The sequence below is a fragment of the Python bivittatus genome, unplaced genomic scaffold (genome assembly GCF_059951505.1).
Source record: "Python bivittatus isolate LINGU-HERP-01145 unplaced genomic scaffold, Pbiv_v1 ctg000480_np1212, whole genome shotgun sequence".
Taxonomy (NCBI): Eukaryota; Metazoa; Chordata; class Lepidosauria; order Squamata; family Pythonidae; genus Python; species Python bivittatus.
Window position 1 is genome coordinate 106700412 of NW_028277075.1, and position 17784 is coordinate 106718195.

General features: G+C 38.4%; 1 protein-coding gene across 4 annotated transcripts in view; it reads left to right on the top strand.

Annotated features, from left to right (window-relative positions):
- Positions 1–17784, top strand: part of UBR3 (ubiquitin protein ligase E3 component n-recognin 3) — a 114201-nt gene that overhangs the window by 58726 nt on the left and 37691 nt on the right. For all 4 annotated transcript variants that reach the window (XM_088146714.1, XM_088146715.1, XM_088146716.1 and 1 more), the window contains 4 exons: positions 3871–3959; positions 9219–9368; positions 9920–10053; positions 14708–14818. In XM_088146714.1, the coding sequence (XP_088002840.1) occupies positions 3871–3959; positions 9219–9368; positions 9920–10053; positions 14708–14818 (484 nt within the window). The remainder of the gene's footprint in view (positions 1–3870; positions 3960–9218; positions 9369–9919; positions 10054–14707; positions 14819–17784) is intronic.

A 17784-nucleotide genomic window follows, 5' to 3' on the forward strand; every position in this document is an offset into this window, starting at 1 on the left:
AGTTTTCCTGAAAAATTTGAATTGGAAACTTTTCCAACAAAAATGGGTATGTTTTAAGTAACCATGTTTGCCCCAATATCCATAGCTTGAACAGGTTTATAGTCAGTGTTGTTTGATGTGCAAAAAAATACATCTAACCTATTGTCTATAGTTTGAACCTTATACTCAAAGAAACCAAAAGCTTTCATATGGGGAGAAAAAAGATTTCAGTGAGAACACTGAAAACAGTATTGGGATGTAGAATAATATGTATTTTTATGTTTGTTTTTTTTAATAATCACCTGAAAAGCAAGCATCGTACAATTTTAGTATAGTCAAACTTGCATAAAATGGAAAATTTTCCATGGAAAATTGGGTTCCCAGAACACAAAACCACATTTCTGATCTGAGGCATGTTATACAAAAGTTCTTAGAAGACTATGCCAATAGAGAACAGGTTATGTCAACATTGTGTGCTAAATCTTTTGTAGTATGTAAAATCGTTGCACAGACATTACTTTGTTTCACTGAACATGAATCATAATAAAGTTCTATCTGTTAATGCTGCCTGCAAGTGCCATCTATCAGCCAGGAAGTTGAGAAGCTCAGCTATTGTTGTTGATGCTAGAAGAAAAACCTGGCAAAAAGAGGCTGGATGACCTATTTTCTAGCTTATTCATCTTAGGCAAACTTGGCATTGCCTGCAGAATTTGTTGCTATAGGAACTAAGGCATAGAGAAGAATTTAGCTGGGTTGCTTTGTAATACTTTCAGTCTTTCTGTGTGGAGAACCCTCGGGGCATTGCGGAAAATTACTGACTTGTACTGATTCTGTCAGTTTGTTTCTGTCTCCTTATTAAGGGTCTCTATTTACAGTTAGCCTGTTTAAGAAAGGCATAGCGGAGAGAGATATCTTGGGAAAACATGAATTGCCTCATATTCATGATACAAGCTTCCTTTGAGCGATTACAGTTTACTTGTGTGTTGAAAACATGTTTAGTTCCCTTCCCATTTGATACCTCACAATGGTACTGTTCCATATTTGTGAGCATTGTATTTTTTATTTATATACAAAATGTCCTTATTCTATTTAATATGTTTTGTTTTATTGTATTCTGTATTGTTTTGAATTATAAGAATATGCAGTTACACAGTTGGAAGGGGCATTTAGACCAATAACCAATCCCTTCTTAGTGCAGGAATCCAAATTTAAGCAGCTACAGTAAATCCCCATCCAGTCTGTGAAGGGGAGTCCACCGCTGTATTGTGTCCTTTAGGAAGAGAGAGTCTTGACATTTCTTCACATATTTCAAAGAGTGCTATCATATCTACCTCATTCTTTTTTTTCTGGTCCTTGTAATGATATGTGGAAATGACCTTGGGAGACAGGAGGGAAAGCCACAGCAGACAACCAGCATATAAAAAGTATCTCAGCCCACAGAAGGAGGAAGGGCATGGGAAACATTTCAGAAGGAACCCTTTCTAGTTTTCCGGAGGCTAAAAGGAAAAGAGGAGAGAAATACTTTCAGTTTTGCAGGATTCTGTTAATGTAGCCTTACAATAGAGATAGAGCTAGTACTCCTGGTTGTGCTTCTTGTCTGAACTACCTTGCAGGGCTAACAGTCCTTCAGTCTCATAGGATTTAATTTCCTTTATCATGCTCATTGCATTTTTCTGACTCTGGTCCAGTTCTCTAAAGCACGGTGCCCAGAACCTAATTGTTATGCAGACATAATATTGTTTATTAATTTATGTACTCAGTGTACATGGCCATCCACTCACAGAGTAACTCTTGAATTGTTAACCGATGCAGAGTAAATGAAAGTATTATTTTTCATGATTTGAAAACTGTACTTCAGTTGATGTAGCCTCAAATTGCATTTGACTTTTTTGCAGCCACGTCCACTGCTGCCTCATATTCAAGTTAAAGTCAAATGCTGTTCTGAGTTCTGTTGCACAGGTGATATTACCAAGCCATGTATCCCCTATCTGATACTTGTGCATTTGATTTGTTTTTAAGTGAAGAACTTTGTATTTATAGCTATTACAATTTATTCTTCTATTTCAAGCCAATTTTTGTAATATTTCAGATTCTTTTTATTTTGATAGATTTTATTATTTAAAAAAGGGAAGAAAGAAGAACTATAGACAAGTTAATTTAGCATCTATATTGGGGAATGTGCAAAAACAAATTGTCAAGTGGCATGTCTGCAACCATTTAGAAAAGGATGCTGCCATTATAGTACTAGGAGCCAGCAAAGATTTGCCAAAAAAAAGTTGATCAAGAGAATGCCGTGGATATAGTATACCTTGATCTTAGTAAAGGTCTGAGAAGGTCTCTCATATCCTTGCAGGCAAGATGGCTAAATGTGAACTGGATGGTACTGTACTTCGATAGGTTTGCAGCTGGTTGAACAACTGCACCCAAAGGGTGCTCATAAATTATTCTGCATTGCCCTGAGGGAGGTATCAGGTAGAATCCCACAGGGCTCTATACTTAGCCCAGTGCTATTTGGTATCTTTATGAATGATCTAGAGATGGAATGGAAATTTACAAATAATACTAGGGTAGATTGGTCTAGAGAACAAAATCAGCATTTAAATGACCACAGCAGACTTGAGTACTGCAATGATAATGCTTAGCTGTGACAGGTATAACATTCTACATCTGGTTAGGAAAGTACATGGCTACAGGATTGGGGAAACCTGGCTTCACAGCAGTGTGTAAGAAAAATCCAGGAGTAATATGAACAAAAAAGTCCAATGCAATTTTGGGTTGCATAAAGAGAAGCATTGCATCCATATCACAGGAGGTAATATTTCCAGTTGTACTTTTTGCTGGTTAGACTACATTTAAAGTATTGTATCTGGTTCTGGACACTGCACCTTAAGTAAGCATGGACAAGCTGGAGCAGGATCAGAGGAGAGCTAGTAGGATGGTAAGTGAACAAGAAACCAAAACCTATAAGGAATGGTTAAAGGAGATGGGCATGTTTAGCTTACAAAAGAGAAGACTAAATGTAAGTATGATAGTGATCTATAAGTGTCTAAAAGACTGGCACAAACAAGAGGGAGTGGATTTATTCTTGTTGGAACTGAGAGCAGGAAAAGGATCAATAGGTTGAAGTGAAAAGAAAAGAAAGGAGATACAGGCTGAGTATTAGGAAGGATTCCTAATGATAATAGTTGTCAATGGAACTGCTTGCATAGAGTGGTGAACACACACAGACATATATCCTGGAACTTTTCAAATGGAGGCCAAATAGTTTCCTTTCCAGAATAATTTAGGGATTCTTGCACTGAGCAAGATGTTGGATTAGATACACATAGGCCCTTTCAAAACCATACATGATTCTAAGGTATTAGCTACCGCACCAAAGGGTGTTGTGTTAATTTGTAACACAAATCACTCCAGTTTGATGCCGTTGATTGGTACCCTTGAGTGCAGAGAGTATTCACTTAATTGCATGTCATTCAGAACATATGTAAATAGCTTGCTAATCAAAATGACATGTATTGATATCTGTCTGATCTGTTAGTCCTTGAGTGAGTGTATTATTTGAAGATAGGAATATTTGTCATTTTCCAGGATTTCTCAGAGGTAATGCACAGGTAATAAGAGTTATTTCTTAACTGTAACCAGTAAACTTTTCATATAATGATAAAGAATCTCCCATTTTCTGCTTCTGTCCTAGACTGCTTTGGAATCAGACTAGAAGGGAAGGCAATAAAAAAGGAGAGTTGAGGGGTTGAAGTGACTTTGGGGCAAAAATGATCTTTCAGATTTGAAAAAAAAAAAGAGAATTTCTTCCCCTCTAGCAATCTATAAATAGAACTTACAAATAAATGCCAACAGTTACTTTATAATTATCCCCCTTCTTTTTTTCACTAGACGACAGAAGGCCAGGGAACGGCAGCAGAAGTTGTTGGCTGAATTTGCATCAAGGCAGAAAAGTTTTATGGAGACTGCTATGGATGTTGGTAAGATTGTAGTCTGTTTGCATTATGCATGGTTCATTGCACTTGATATTTGGAAATGAAGTTAAAAGACAAATGAGGAAGAATAGAGAATCTTTTAGACCAAAAGGAACAAAACAGTATCTTTCCTTTAAATTCTGTTTTAGAACATACAAGTAGCAGTAACTATGGAAATAATTGTTTAGATTCAAAATGAGATTCTTAACAAGTGGTGATGATGAATCTCTACTCTAGATGTAAGCTTTCCCAGAAGCTTTGTTTTCATGTGAAATGTATATGGAAACAAGGAATAGGTCTGTCTGTTGCAATAGTTGCATCTGAAGCAGATATGTGTACTTCAGATTTAGTGTGGGCACCCTCACTGTACTAGTCAGCTGTTCCTTAAAGACACCACACCTTTCCTGAGATTTGCATGGTAGTGTATGGATTGAGGAAAACACATTTTTGAATTAAGTAGGTGGCAGGATGTGTGATCATGAGGCACCGCCCAGCTGACATCTCCTTAATGCTTCCTTTACTAAAACTTGTGTTTTCCTGAGCTTTACACTGCTACTGTGCACGCCCAGGCACAGTAACTGTAGTTGTTAGCTTTAAAATGTTATTTATTTATTGACAGGTAGTCCTTGAGTTACGATGGCAATTGGGACTGGAATTTCTGTTGCTAAGGGATGCAGTCGTAAAGCACAACATCATGTGACTGCATCACTCAGCAACGGCAATCCCTGAAGTCCCCTTTGCCATCGTTAAGTGAGGATCATGGATTGTTAAGTGAGCATCTCCTTGCAACTTCCTGCTGGCTTCCATCAACCAGAGTCAGTGAGGAAGCTGGTAGGAAGTTATAAGTCCCAGGCAGTTTGCAAGCAGGCAGGTAAGTGCCTGCTGCTGGGTGGGAGAGGGAGCAAGGGGGTGTGCAGGTGGCTGGGGAGGCGCAGCGCAAGTGCAGCAGGGCTTGGGATGGCTGCTACCAGGTGGGGGAGGGTGCATGAAGGTACATAAGTGGTGGGGGAGATGCAACATGAGCGCGGTGGGGCTTGGGGTGGCTGCTCCAGTTGGGAAAGGGTGCACAAGAATGCACAAGTGGCCAGGGAGGCACAGTGTGAGCACATTGAGACTCAGAGAGGGTGTATAAGTGGGAGAGACTTACCCGAGCAACTTGCAACCTTCCCTTCTGGCTTCCCTATTGACTTTGCTTGTGGGAAGCAGCAAGGAAGGTCGCAAATCGCAATCACGTGACCGTGGGGCACTGCAAGCATTGTAAGTGTGAACCAGTTGCCAAGCACCCAGATTGTGATCACATGATCACAGGGGTGCCAGGACGGCCAGAACTTCAAGCACTGGTCATAATCACCACTCGTTCAGTGCCGTCGTAACTTCAAATGGTCGTTGAATGAGTGGTCATTAACTGGGGACCAACTGTATTTATGTATTTATTTATTAAATTTGCACCTTATTTATTTATTTATTTATTAAACTTGCTCACGCTCTTGGCGCCGGCTGGGACCCACCCCCACCAACCTCACACCATGATCACACTCTGCCCCCCTGCACGACCTCTCTCACTAGTCGGCAGGACGGGCATCCTATACACTCACTCACACCTCCTGGCTCTCACATCCTCATACGCTCCTAGACTCCCCCCCAGACTCTCACTACCAGGAGGGAGTCCCAGATACACACTGGAGGGACCCTACGACTCTCCACTGGCACTGGGCGGGATTAAATAGGGATGGCTAGGTCCTGAAGCCCCAGTTCGCCCCTCTTGAAAACAAGAGTCAATTGACATGCTGTCCGGCGCCCCCCCCCCGCTGCCCAGCTGTCCCTCCAAAGCCGAGGGATCTTCCTCCACAGTTGGACAGCCGCCCTGCATCGGGGCCTGCTGGGGTTCGCCACACTATACTGGGCTCGCTGGGGCCTGCTGAGCCTGCTAGGCCTGGAGTCCATTGGGCCGTTGGGCCCACTGGGCCTGGGGTTGGAAATGCTGTGCCGAGTCCTGCCAGAGTTCATCACGTTGCATTGCTGGTCACTGGAGCCTGCCACGCCATGCCACGCTGTGGTTCATCTGGGCTCCCCGTGCCCCACAGGGGCCAGGTTGTCTTAAGGCTCGCTGTCGGTTGCCGCCCACACTGGGGCCCGGCAGAACTCTCTGCGCCGCTCCGGGACTCAGCAGGCTTGCCACGACGCATCAGCGCATCTTATCTTTAATATAAGAACTCAAGGTGGTGTACACAGTGCGCCATCCTTCTGTTTTTTCCCACCACAACAACCCTATGAGATAGGTTAGGCTGAGAGTGTGATGGTCCAAAATCACCTAGTGAGTTTCTATGGCAGAGGGTGTACTAAGAAAGCAAAATAATAAAAAGAATTTAAAAAGAATTAATAGGGCTACATTAATTAGAATACAGTTTCTTCTAATTTCTTTTAAACTTTAGCAACACCACAAACAAAATATTAGCTATAGACTGGCAATTGCCCAAATAACTTCATTTCCCACTTTTATGAAGTAGAAGATGATGTTATAGATAAACAAGGAAGCTCAACATGTGGCTTCTTAAATAAGCAGAGTCTGGTCAAGAGTTATCTTGCCTATAACCTCAAAAAACTACTTCTGGTCAAAGCTGACAAAACTGGATCAGGAGCCTTACTCAGCATACAGCAATTTCCTACGCTTTTTCCTTTATCCAGGCTGGTTTAGGTCTAAACAGGAAACCGATGAATCATAATTATCTTAAGTTGCTATGAGTCAAAGCAACTTATACATGTATTAATAATTCACAGCTGGCCGGTTTTTGCTTTGCTTCTATGAATGATATCTGTAGAGGTACATTATGGAATTGCTATTGTCAGGGTAGAACCGCATCATCTATCCATTTTGCATAAAGTTGTATGACCTTCAAATGTGTCTGATTTCTTGCAAATGGAATTACTGTATACTAGAATTTGATCACTTGTGGCATATTTTAAAAAACCCTGTGAAATTAATGTGTGGCAGTTTAGTTCTCAGAGAATTCATGAAAAATATCCATTTGAACTATAGGTAGAATAATTGTTTTTCCAATTCTTATTAAGAATTGGAATTACCACATGATTTAGCACACTCAGTTTTTGAAGTAGCGCTTTTTGAAGAGTTGGAGGTGTGAGGGAGATAAATCTATAGTCTGTTTAATGTGGCATGACACAGGTTTTCAGGTACTGGAATTTATTAGAAAATAAATAGCTTGTACTGGTCTTCTGAGAATACACATGCTACATTAGGCCAACCAATATTATCGTTCTGATTCTGGGAATCATCTTGATGCAGCAGTTCTACCAGAGCAGCACTGCTTCCAGTTACGTGTTGTAAACTCTGTTTAACCTTTTGGAATATTAACTGTTTCCACTGCTTCAGTTTAGGAGTTGTGAAAACAGAAAACATTTAGTATCAAATTCTGGAGGATCCGAAATGTTGGTCTGGTTTGTTCCAATAATCCAGGGCTGCTTATTCTTTTTTAAAATATATATATATGGTAGAAATTGCCCAAAGTTCTCCCCTGAAAAACTGCAGTGGCTAGTAACTGTTATGTACATTTTTTTTTAATGTATTAGAATGTCAGGTAGACCCAGTGGTGGTATATTGTCTATCATGTCCTATGTTGCTAAGTAAGAGTATCTCTGAATAACTGAAAGTGGGCATCTCTCAAAATAAATCAGTTAGTGGAAATCATTAATTTCTATTAAGATTAGTGCTGTGAGTTTTGTTTTTAAGTTTCTTTAGATGTTTAATTAAACTTACATGTAATCTTAAATTTAGCTGAACATTTAAGGTATTAATTTGGGTACAGTAGTATTATGGCTTAAAATTTTAAATGTATAATATATGACTGATAAATTGTGCTATTTACCTTGACACTTAAAACAATTGCATTGAAGTGTGCTGCCCTACTTTATTATAACAATGGGAACATTTTGTGGAATATGCTACCTTTTGTTAATTGCTCAATTTAGTCAATTTAAAGTAATGTTTGCAGTTTCTCATTAGAGATATTTTTGAGGATGTTTGTATTAAAATTCAGAGACTTTTCATAGATGGAGCAACAAAAATTAACTTTATGGTTTGTGTAATCCTAATATTAAAGTGGTGCATAATAACGCTTGGGATGGTGTTAAGCATGTTCTCTGTGTGATTCACACATAACAAGTTTTGTGCGTGCCCAAACCCCTGTTAAATTTTTCTAGAACTTTAGATGGAAATGCCATCCTCCCGGCATGTCCCACAAGATAGGCAGGGTTCTCACTAATATCAGTTTGTCTTGTCTCTTGTCTTTGTCTTGTCTTGTCTTAGCAACAGCACACCTATTGATTCTTCAACTTCACCTATATTCAATTTGTCTGGAATTCTTCATTATATTTTGTTTCATTCTTTATCCATACTGATGCATGATGGCTCTTGTTGGATGCAGTTCTTTACAGTCATTTCTCTTTTTTCTGCTGGCCTTAGCCTTCTAGACTTGAAGGCTCTGTTCCACCACTGGGATAACAGGCTCTACTGTTCAGATGGATGAAGCCTTTGTCTTTTGCGCCTTTGGGAAGGTCACATAGGGGGGTCTTGCAAACACTGCCAGGCTTACTGCAGTTACTCATTCCATTTGCTAATCGCCACTTGAGAGCAAGTCCTAAGGGCAGCAGATCCTGAAGCCACTATCAATGAACTAGAGTTATTATTGGAGCTCTTGAGGGCCTCCTCCAAGGTCACACTATCCAGGTTGTATCAAACAGTGCAACTGTTATCCAATAAATAAGCAAACAAGATGAAACAAAGTCCATGCCACATTTGAATCTTATTTTACGGCTATGACATTAGCATTCACTTTTCTTTGTAGCAGTTCACATGCTAGGATCTCACAGTGTCCTGGCTGAGCAGCTCAGCTATGCATGATTGACCACTCATGAATGGATGCTGTATGCTACAGTTATGCATAAAGTTAGTAAGTCTAATGTGTTAGTTCTAAATAGATTTTGCAACACTGCAGAACTAAAATACATACCAGGCTCTCAGTCTCTTCTTATAACAGAAGATGCTTGTACTGCCTTCCATTGTTACACCAAACTTTTTTTTTAAGCATGGGGATTATGTATTGCGTTGGTAAAGTCTGACCACAAAAAAGCATCCTTCAGGGGAAAAGTAATAAACTTCATTTTATAATGGTTCAAATTACAACTAGTTTTTCCCTACTATTACCTTATGAGATTGTTGGTTACTTATTGTCTTGTTTCTCCATTCCTTAGAGTCACCAGATGCTGATACTGCTATGGAGATTGCAACAGCAGAAGAGCATGTTTCTGAAGCTATATATGATTGTGTTATTTGTGGCCAAAGTGGCCCTTCTACTGAAGAGCGACCAACAGGATTAGTTGTTCTCTTACAAGCTTCTTCAGGTATGGCTTCAAAATCAAACTATTATGGCACCAATAGATTATTGAGATGAAGAATGTATTTATATATCTGAGAACATTTGCTGCTGTCATGCAAAGGAGCTAGTAGGAGAATGAGAGGCTGTATGCATAGATAAATTATCCAACTTCTCACTTCTGTAGAGAATAGAAACATTAGGTTAAATAAAACATGCCAGAGTGTCTATTCTAAGGAGTACAACTCTATATTCCCATATTATACACATATTAAGTTTTCCATTGGGGATGAAGAGAGGCATATAGTATTTGCCCTATTTTCAAACTACAGTGAGATAATATAGAAGGAGGGAATCATTTGAGATTAATATAAAAATGTTTCTTAAAATGTAACATTAGCTTGATAATAACATTTGCTTGGTAATGTAGTAGAGATATGTTTTGCTCATCCAGTGCAATCCCTTTAGCCAGTTCCATGACTGTTTTAAGCCATTTAACCTGCATGGATGTGATGCACTTTAACTCTGTTTTCTGATATGCTGTAAATATCTTCTCTCTCTCCCTCCCTCCCTCCCTAGTTTTGGGGCAGTGCCGTAATACTACTGAGCCTAAGAAGCTACCAACTTCTGAAAAGGAGCAAATATATCCTAGTGATACTTGTGCAGCAATATACGAAACACGCCTTGCAACTTTACAACAGTTCTTTAAAGATGTATGTAAATTTAGTGGGAGTGTGGTGGGAGAATATTCCATTTACAGGTAGTCCTCGACTTATGACCACTTGTTTAATGACCATTCGAACTTATGACAGTGCTAAAGTGACTTATGACTGGTCTTTACACTTAACGATCGTTGCAGTATCCCCACAGTCACGTGATCAGAATTCGGGCGCTTGGCAACCAGCATTTATTTACAACAGATGCAGCATCCCGGGGTCATGTGATCACCATTTGCGACCTTCCCAGTGGGCTTCCAACAAGCAAAGTCAATGGGGAAGCTGGATTCACTTAATGACTGTGGTGATTTGCTTAACGACCGTGGCAAAAAAGGTTGTAAAATTGGGTGTGACTCACTTAATGACCACATCACTTAGCAACGGAAGTTCTGGTCCCAATTGTGGTTGTAAGTCGAGGATTACCTGTATTTAATTGTACTGAATTGTATTTAGAACTAGTTTTGATGTTACAAAGTTTTGTAAATGTGACTTTGGTGAATGAAGATGGCAGGCATGAAATATTTGAAATTATAATGTTAGTATGAGGGTTTCACAGCCAGTAAGAGTTTGGATAATGGCTCTGGTTCAGAATTAACTACTATGAGGACCTGTGTTGCTTATTGTATAGCAGCCTTTCCTTACCTGTCATCCTCCTTTAGCCATGAGAGCTGGGCGTTGTGCAAATTGCAATTCCAATTCATCTGGAAAAAGTCTGGCTAGGTAAGGCTTCTATGTGGAATTCATCCTAGGAAGCGGACATCCAGATGAGAAGTTACTGCACAATTTTCCCCTCAGTATAGCTATAATCAGAACTTTGGTGAACCCATTATTTGTCTCATTCTTTCAAAATATACAGAGTGCGATTTGGGAGACAAGGGGGTAGCTGGATTAATCCTATTGCAGTGGTTCCTTTTATTCTTTTTCAAAAGCCCTGAAATGCTTCTCAGATCACCCCACTGAATTTATCTGTGGTTGGTGGTGATTTTACAGGTAATTTTTGCTCCTTATGGATATTACAACTTTGTAAAATAAGAATACTAGCAATGAATTTTTTTTTAGAATTGCTTGTTCAGAGTAACATGATAAAAAATGGCTATTTATACTATCTGCTGCTGTGTTATTCTAACTTAATTTTGTTTGCTTGAAAGACCTGCCTGCAGTAGCCTTTATTCATTTCAAACACTGTACATTCTTTAATAATCATGCCTTCAATCACGTAAGGATAGAATGCTGCCTATGTTCCTTTACACATTTACCATTGTTTTCTTCCTTCCAAATTCTTTAAATATGGTATTCTGTCTAGCTCAGTAAAGAATATAACAATTTAGTTAGCATACAGTATTGCTTAAAAGTTTGTGGACTCTTTTGAATTTTCAATATTTCTGCATAAATGTGACCTAAAATGTGACCTGTTCTCCACACAAGTCCTAAAACTAGATAAAGAGAACCCAATTAAACCAACTAACTATCCACTGGTGTCCTTTAGCATACCAATTGTACTTGTTCATTTATTTATTGAAGAAAATTATCCAAAGCTACATATTTGTGTGTGGCAAAAGTATGTGGATCTCTAGTATTATTAGTTCATTTGAAAGGGAAATTGCCTTCATCAACAGGGGCTAGAAAAAAGGAGAGGAAAAAACAAAATGACTCTTGCTTTTTTACTCCAAGGCTTTAGAGATTAATAGTGTCTGAACAACAAACATTTTAATGTAAAGTGAAGAACTAGAATATGAAATAGAACTGCAGGAAAAAAATCAAACTGATCTTGCTATTGGTACAAGGAGGTAGAAGAGATCAGTTATAGTATAACAGCAAAAATATGCCCAGGGGCTGATTGTGGAATAGGTGACAAACTGCTCATGTGCAAGTTCCAAGTCAAGTAAAAGTATAAAAACAAAGCCAATCAGTTTCCACAATATGATCTTGAGGATATCTCTACCATTTTCAAGGAGTGACTCAGCAATTGCTATGAAGTCCTGAATGTTATTGATAGGAAATCAGAGAAATTGTGGAATGAAATCAAAGAAGTTATTATGGATGATTGTGAAAAGAGACTGCCAAAGACCAAGAAAGAGGGAAAAAAACAAACAAACTGGATGTCAGAACAGAAATTGCCAAGAAAAGAAGAGAAACCAAAGCCAAGAAACACAAAGATCTCAGGAAGGAACTTAACAAAAATTTTTAGAGAGCCATTAGAAAGAATAGTATTACAAGAATATCTGTGAAGATATTGAAGATGGAAACAGGTACAGAAAAACGAGCAAAATTGTCCAAAATATCTCCAAATTTAGAAGGGATTCCAAGTTTGAATTGGTATGCTAAAGGACACCAGTGGATAGTTAGTACCTGACTTAATGAAGATCACACAGAAATGGAAAGAATATACTGAAATTCTGCATAATAAAGATGTCAGCATCCAAAATACTTTAGAAAATATTCCCCAATTACAAGAACTTCTAGTACTAGAAGGTGAAATTAGATTAGCAGTTTGGTCATTACAGAAATGCTACAGGAATCGACAGAATGTCTGCAGAAACACAGGAAGCAGCCAAATAAGAATTGTTAAAGGTTCTAACCAAACTATATCAGCAAATCTGGAAAATGACATAATGTCCAACAGATTGGAATAGGTCAGTCTACAAAGAAAGACTTAACATATTTCACATGTTAAGAAAATAATGCTTAAAATAATCCAATACAGACTAGAGTCCTACATGGAAAGGGAGGTGGCTGTTGTTCAAGCTGGTTTCAGAAAAGGCCAAGGAACAAGAGACGTTATTGCTGATATGCTCTGGATAATTGAGAAAGCCAAAAAATATTTTTAAAACGTCAGTTCATTGATTATAGAAAGGCCTTCAGCTATGTCAACCATGTCCAACTAGAATATGCTTAGAAAATATGGGAATCCCAGAACATCTCATTGTCTTCATACAAAACCTATATGTAGGACAGGAAGTCACAATTTGGGCAGAACATAGTGAAGCAGACCAGCTCCAGGTCAGCAGAGGAGTGAGACAAGGCTGGATAATCCCTCATTTATTCAGCCTACAGTATATGCTAAATATATATTGAGAGAAGCTGGTTTGGAAGAAGATAACTGTGGTTTTAAATTTAGAGAAACAAACATAAATAATCTGCACTATGCCAATGACACTACTTTGATAGCTGAAAATGCAAATTATCTGGAAGCTCTAGTAATGAAAGTCAAGGAACACAGTGGAAAAAATGGGACTACATTTAAATATAAAGAAGACCAAACTAATGACAGCAGTACAACAACCCGCCTTAGAATTGACAATGATGTTAGAATTGACATTGAAATGGTGGATAGCTTCAGCTTTTTAGGCTCTGCTATCAACAGTAAAGGAACTAGCTGTCAAGAAATATACCACAGACTTGTACTTGATAGAGCAAGAGTAAAGGATTTGGAAAAGATATTCAGATGTCTATATCTAAAAAGATTAGAATAATGTAGGTTATGGCTTTCCTTGTGATGCCGCTATGCATGCAGAAAGTGTTGACACACTTGAACTTTGGTGTTGGAGAATGCTGTTTGAATACCATAGATAGCCAGGAATATAAACAAACGGATCATAGAACAAAGCAATCTAGAGTTTTTATTCAAGACACAAATGAAATAGGTTTCATACAAAACCTATATATAGGACAGGAAGTCACAATTTGGGCAGAACATAGTGAAGCAGACCAGCTCCAGGTCAGCAGAGGAGTGAGACAAGGCTGGATAATCCCTCATTTATTCAGCCTACAGTATATGCTAAATATATATTGAGAGAAGCTGGTTTGGAAGAAGATAACTGTGGTTAAACTGTCACATTTTGGACATATTACGCAAGGACCCAGCTTCTTTGAAAAGTCCATAATGTTATGAAAAATGGAAGGAAAGGAAAGATCATCATCGGCAGGGTGGATGGATTCAATTACAACAGCAGTGAATGCACCATTGAGACACTTAAAAGGCTAGATTCAGGACATAAAACTCTATGTATGTGATTGCTAAGAGTCAACACTTATCAAACTACATTAATTCCTTCTGAAATAGAGTCTCTTGTGGGATCTCTTCAGAAATTTGAAACTAATCTATACATTAACAATACTGATGTGTTATGGACTCAAATGGTTGTGCTTTCTAGAAAATTAGTTACTAAAATAATCACAGCAAGAAAAAATAAATACATTTCTGTTGGAAGGAAAATGGATGCCTCTATTAATCCCTTGAATTGTTTACTCAAATGCTCTAAACAGTAAAAATAAAACCTGTTGCTAATCTCCTTAATGATACGTATAATTAAAATAGCACATATAATTAAAATTATTATGGAAGTGTTCAAGAGATAATTTTAATTAGTTATAAAATGGTTTCTAAAATGTTAAATTAAAGCTTTACAATATGTTGAAAATTCTATTTGACTAATACTGGTTGCAGTAAATACTGTATGTATAGTATAATGTTTTCTAGGCAAATTTCTGTAATAACTGTAAGAGTCCTTTTTAGATTTAACAGTGATAACTTATACTACCCTTGCTCAATAAGCAAAAATGTGAATATTTTAATGAATCTAGTATACTGTATTTTAAACTAACAATGAATCCATGTGCATTATCTTAAATGTTATGCTTTACTTTTTAGAGTTCTTGTCTGCAATCAGTATCTATTGGCTGGGAAGGAGGCGTCTATGTACAAACATGTGGCCATACATTACACATAGATTGTCATAAATCCTACATGGAATCTCTACGGGTAAGATTCAATGAAAAGTTTCAGTTATTATCTTTTATTCATTAAATTATTATAGGTTTCTAGTTGATATTAGTGGAACCTCAATGAAATTGTAGGAACTTTTAATGTATAAGAAAGGAAATCCATATTTATAAATATGCTACAGTACTTTATTTATCCATTTAATAGACAGTATAGATTTCCTAGAAGAGTCAGTATTAATGTTTATAATATGAAAGTAAAAAATATCCTCCCCCGTAATTTACATTCTAACTAGTATGCTATTAGCTGTTGTGAGAGCAGTTTTTAAATTCCTTTCTAAAGCTATCTGTGCCAAACACAATTTGTGTATGAAGTTCTGTGGGATAGAGAATATTCTTATTCATGCCAATTGTGGCTGATCATTAAAATTAAGAAGAATGTTATACAGTATAATTTATTCAGATACAAATGTAACTTGTATAACTTTTCTGTATAGAAATAAATAGGCTACAAACAAACATAGGTCATAAAACTTAATTTACTGAAGGTTATTTAGTCCTGATGGTATGTTCTGGGCGAGTAGAAGAATCAGAGGAGGGGCTAAATTGTCTCAATGTTCTTTAAAATTAAGAATGGTTTATTAGAAACTCTATGCACATAGGTCTACTGCTTATTAAAAATGCATAGCTCTTTTCATCAGTGAGTATATGTTGACATCAGAAGGGTTGAGTTGTATAAACAGATGGGACTACACTGAACAGTAGGCAATTTCTGAAATATCATCAATGTGTTTTTGCTTCCAAGGCTGTTTTCATTGCTTCATTCTCTCGCTAGAACATCATTGCTTTTTACCTCTTTTAACATATTAAGAGAGTTAGAAGGGGGATAAGTCCCTCCCTGACTTTTCTGGATCAAGGAATAAGGAGAGCTAACAAGGGTTTCTAGGGGAGTTTGGTGGAAATGTGTAAGGGTTGTAGCTGGTGAAGTAGGAATCTTTGATTCTCATGACAGAAATCTGTTTCTAAACAAGGGGCAGATGATAGAACCTTCAAAGCCAGGAAATGAACAGCCATTGATTCAAAAAGGCAGGAGGAAGAAGCTGAGTATTTCAGTTTTGATTTTAATATATAGAGAGAGTAGGATTCCTCAGTGCTGTTAGACACAGTCCTTCTTTGTACCTTCAGCCTCCTAATTCTCTCCAGTAGAAGTACTATTTATCCTTATTGTGTTTTCTTGGGTATGCAGAACTAAGATTTTATTTGCTGTAGCTACCTTGTATGAAGCCTTAACAGTGGGGGTATAAAGAGAGTGTCTAAGAAACTTTTCTTCTCAGTCAAAAATTTGTGTTAGGCTACTGTGAGAAGCTGAGAACAGAACAAGAAGAAATAAAAACCTTTCTACTGGTGATGCCTGTGAGTGTTCTTTGCTTCCCAAGGACTGGACACAACACAGTGTAATAAATCTGTACACAATGCTTTACTACACCACACACCTTCCCCAACAACAGACTATTGCTCTCCACCCTTCAGGTCTTGCAAGGTGATGTTGCCATGTAAATATGTCTTTAATACTCAGTCCTTTAACACTTAGTTCAAGCAGAAGTCTCAAAGTCTACAAAGTGGCCTCCTTCCAAAAATTCTGACATTAATTGGGTTGAGGTGCTACCTCAGTGCGATTGTTCCTCTTCTGGTTGCTACGGAGCTTCCGGCAAAGCTCCAAGCAGGACTTCCACCAAGATATGCTGCTCACCTTAGCTTGTGGTCCTGGCAGTTGACTAATAGTCCTCTTGCCCGCTTGTAAGAGCTGCCAATCTCCAGATGTCGCCTCCACTTCTCCATCTGCATGCTGTTTGCTAATCTCCTTTTTTCCTACATCCCTTCCCACTCTGTCTTAAAGTTTGTTTTCGTAAGCTGAGAGCCTGGGTGGGGTGGGTTGCCTCTGGACATCGGCGCGTCCTTGAAAAAGCCAGGGGCTGGCTCAATTATTACTGGCAGCTGGAATGCTGGCTTGGATGCTTATGAGTAAAGTTGTGAGTGAATGAATGAATGTATGTATGTGGGTATGGGGTGAGAAGCATTTTTGCCTGGCTGCAACTACTTTTCTCAAGCACAGACAGCAATCCCAACTTTGCTCCCTCACAATGCTCTAAGAAACAAAACTGAATATGAATGGACAGGAACTTGCAATTGTGAGCTGCAGTGCTTGTGACAAAGTTGTCATCCTGGCTGAAAAAAACCTGGCATATATTTACAGCTAAACTAAGCTCAGTCTTCAACAAAAAGTCAAAAGACTGGAGCATTAAATGGCCCCACTTCAATGGATAAGAAAGCATGGGATTCATCACCCAAAGTCACCCTCTGGGGGAGATGGGGGGGGATATAAATTTAACAATAAATTAAAAAATAAATGGGATTCATCAGTTCAAAGAAAGGAGACACTACAACAGAAAGTGACTGTGGAAGCAATGATATTTGCAGTCAGAAGCAAGGGATGTAGAAGATGTTCTGTACTGCTGCAGCTGAGGTCCTTGCAGATGAAACAGATTCTGAACATTCAGGGAAAGAAGAAAATATGCTGCAGAACTAGACTCAGGATGGTGGACTCCTGAGGGGCAGAGAGCAACTGTATCTTATAAGAAAACAAAGAAAAGACTTATGGCAGTTGGTGGTTCTTTCCTACAATGCACTGAAACACACACACCTATCAAACCCATCAGCTCACAAAATAGGTTGTCTGCCAGAATCAAGTATGTGATAGAACAACTTCCAAATTATCCTTTCCTGTTGATACATGCAGAGACAGCTGCTAGATAGCCGTCTCTCAGGGATGCTTTAATTTGCATTACTGCCCTGAGCAGGGATTGGATTCAGCGGCCTCAATGGTCCCTTCCACCTATATGCTTCTAAGGCCTATTCTGAAGTGATTTCAAAACTGAGGAATTGAAAGGGATGCTTCAATTATTACTACTTTTATAGAGCGTTGAACATTGCCCAGATGCAAGTAAA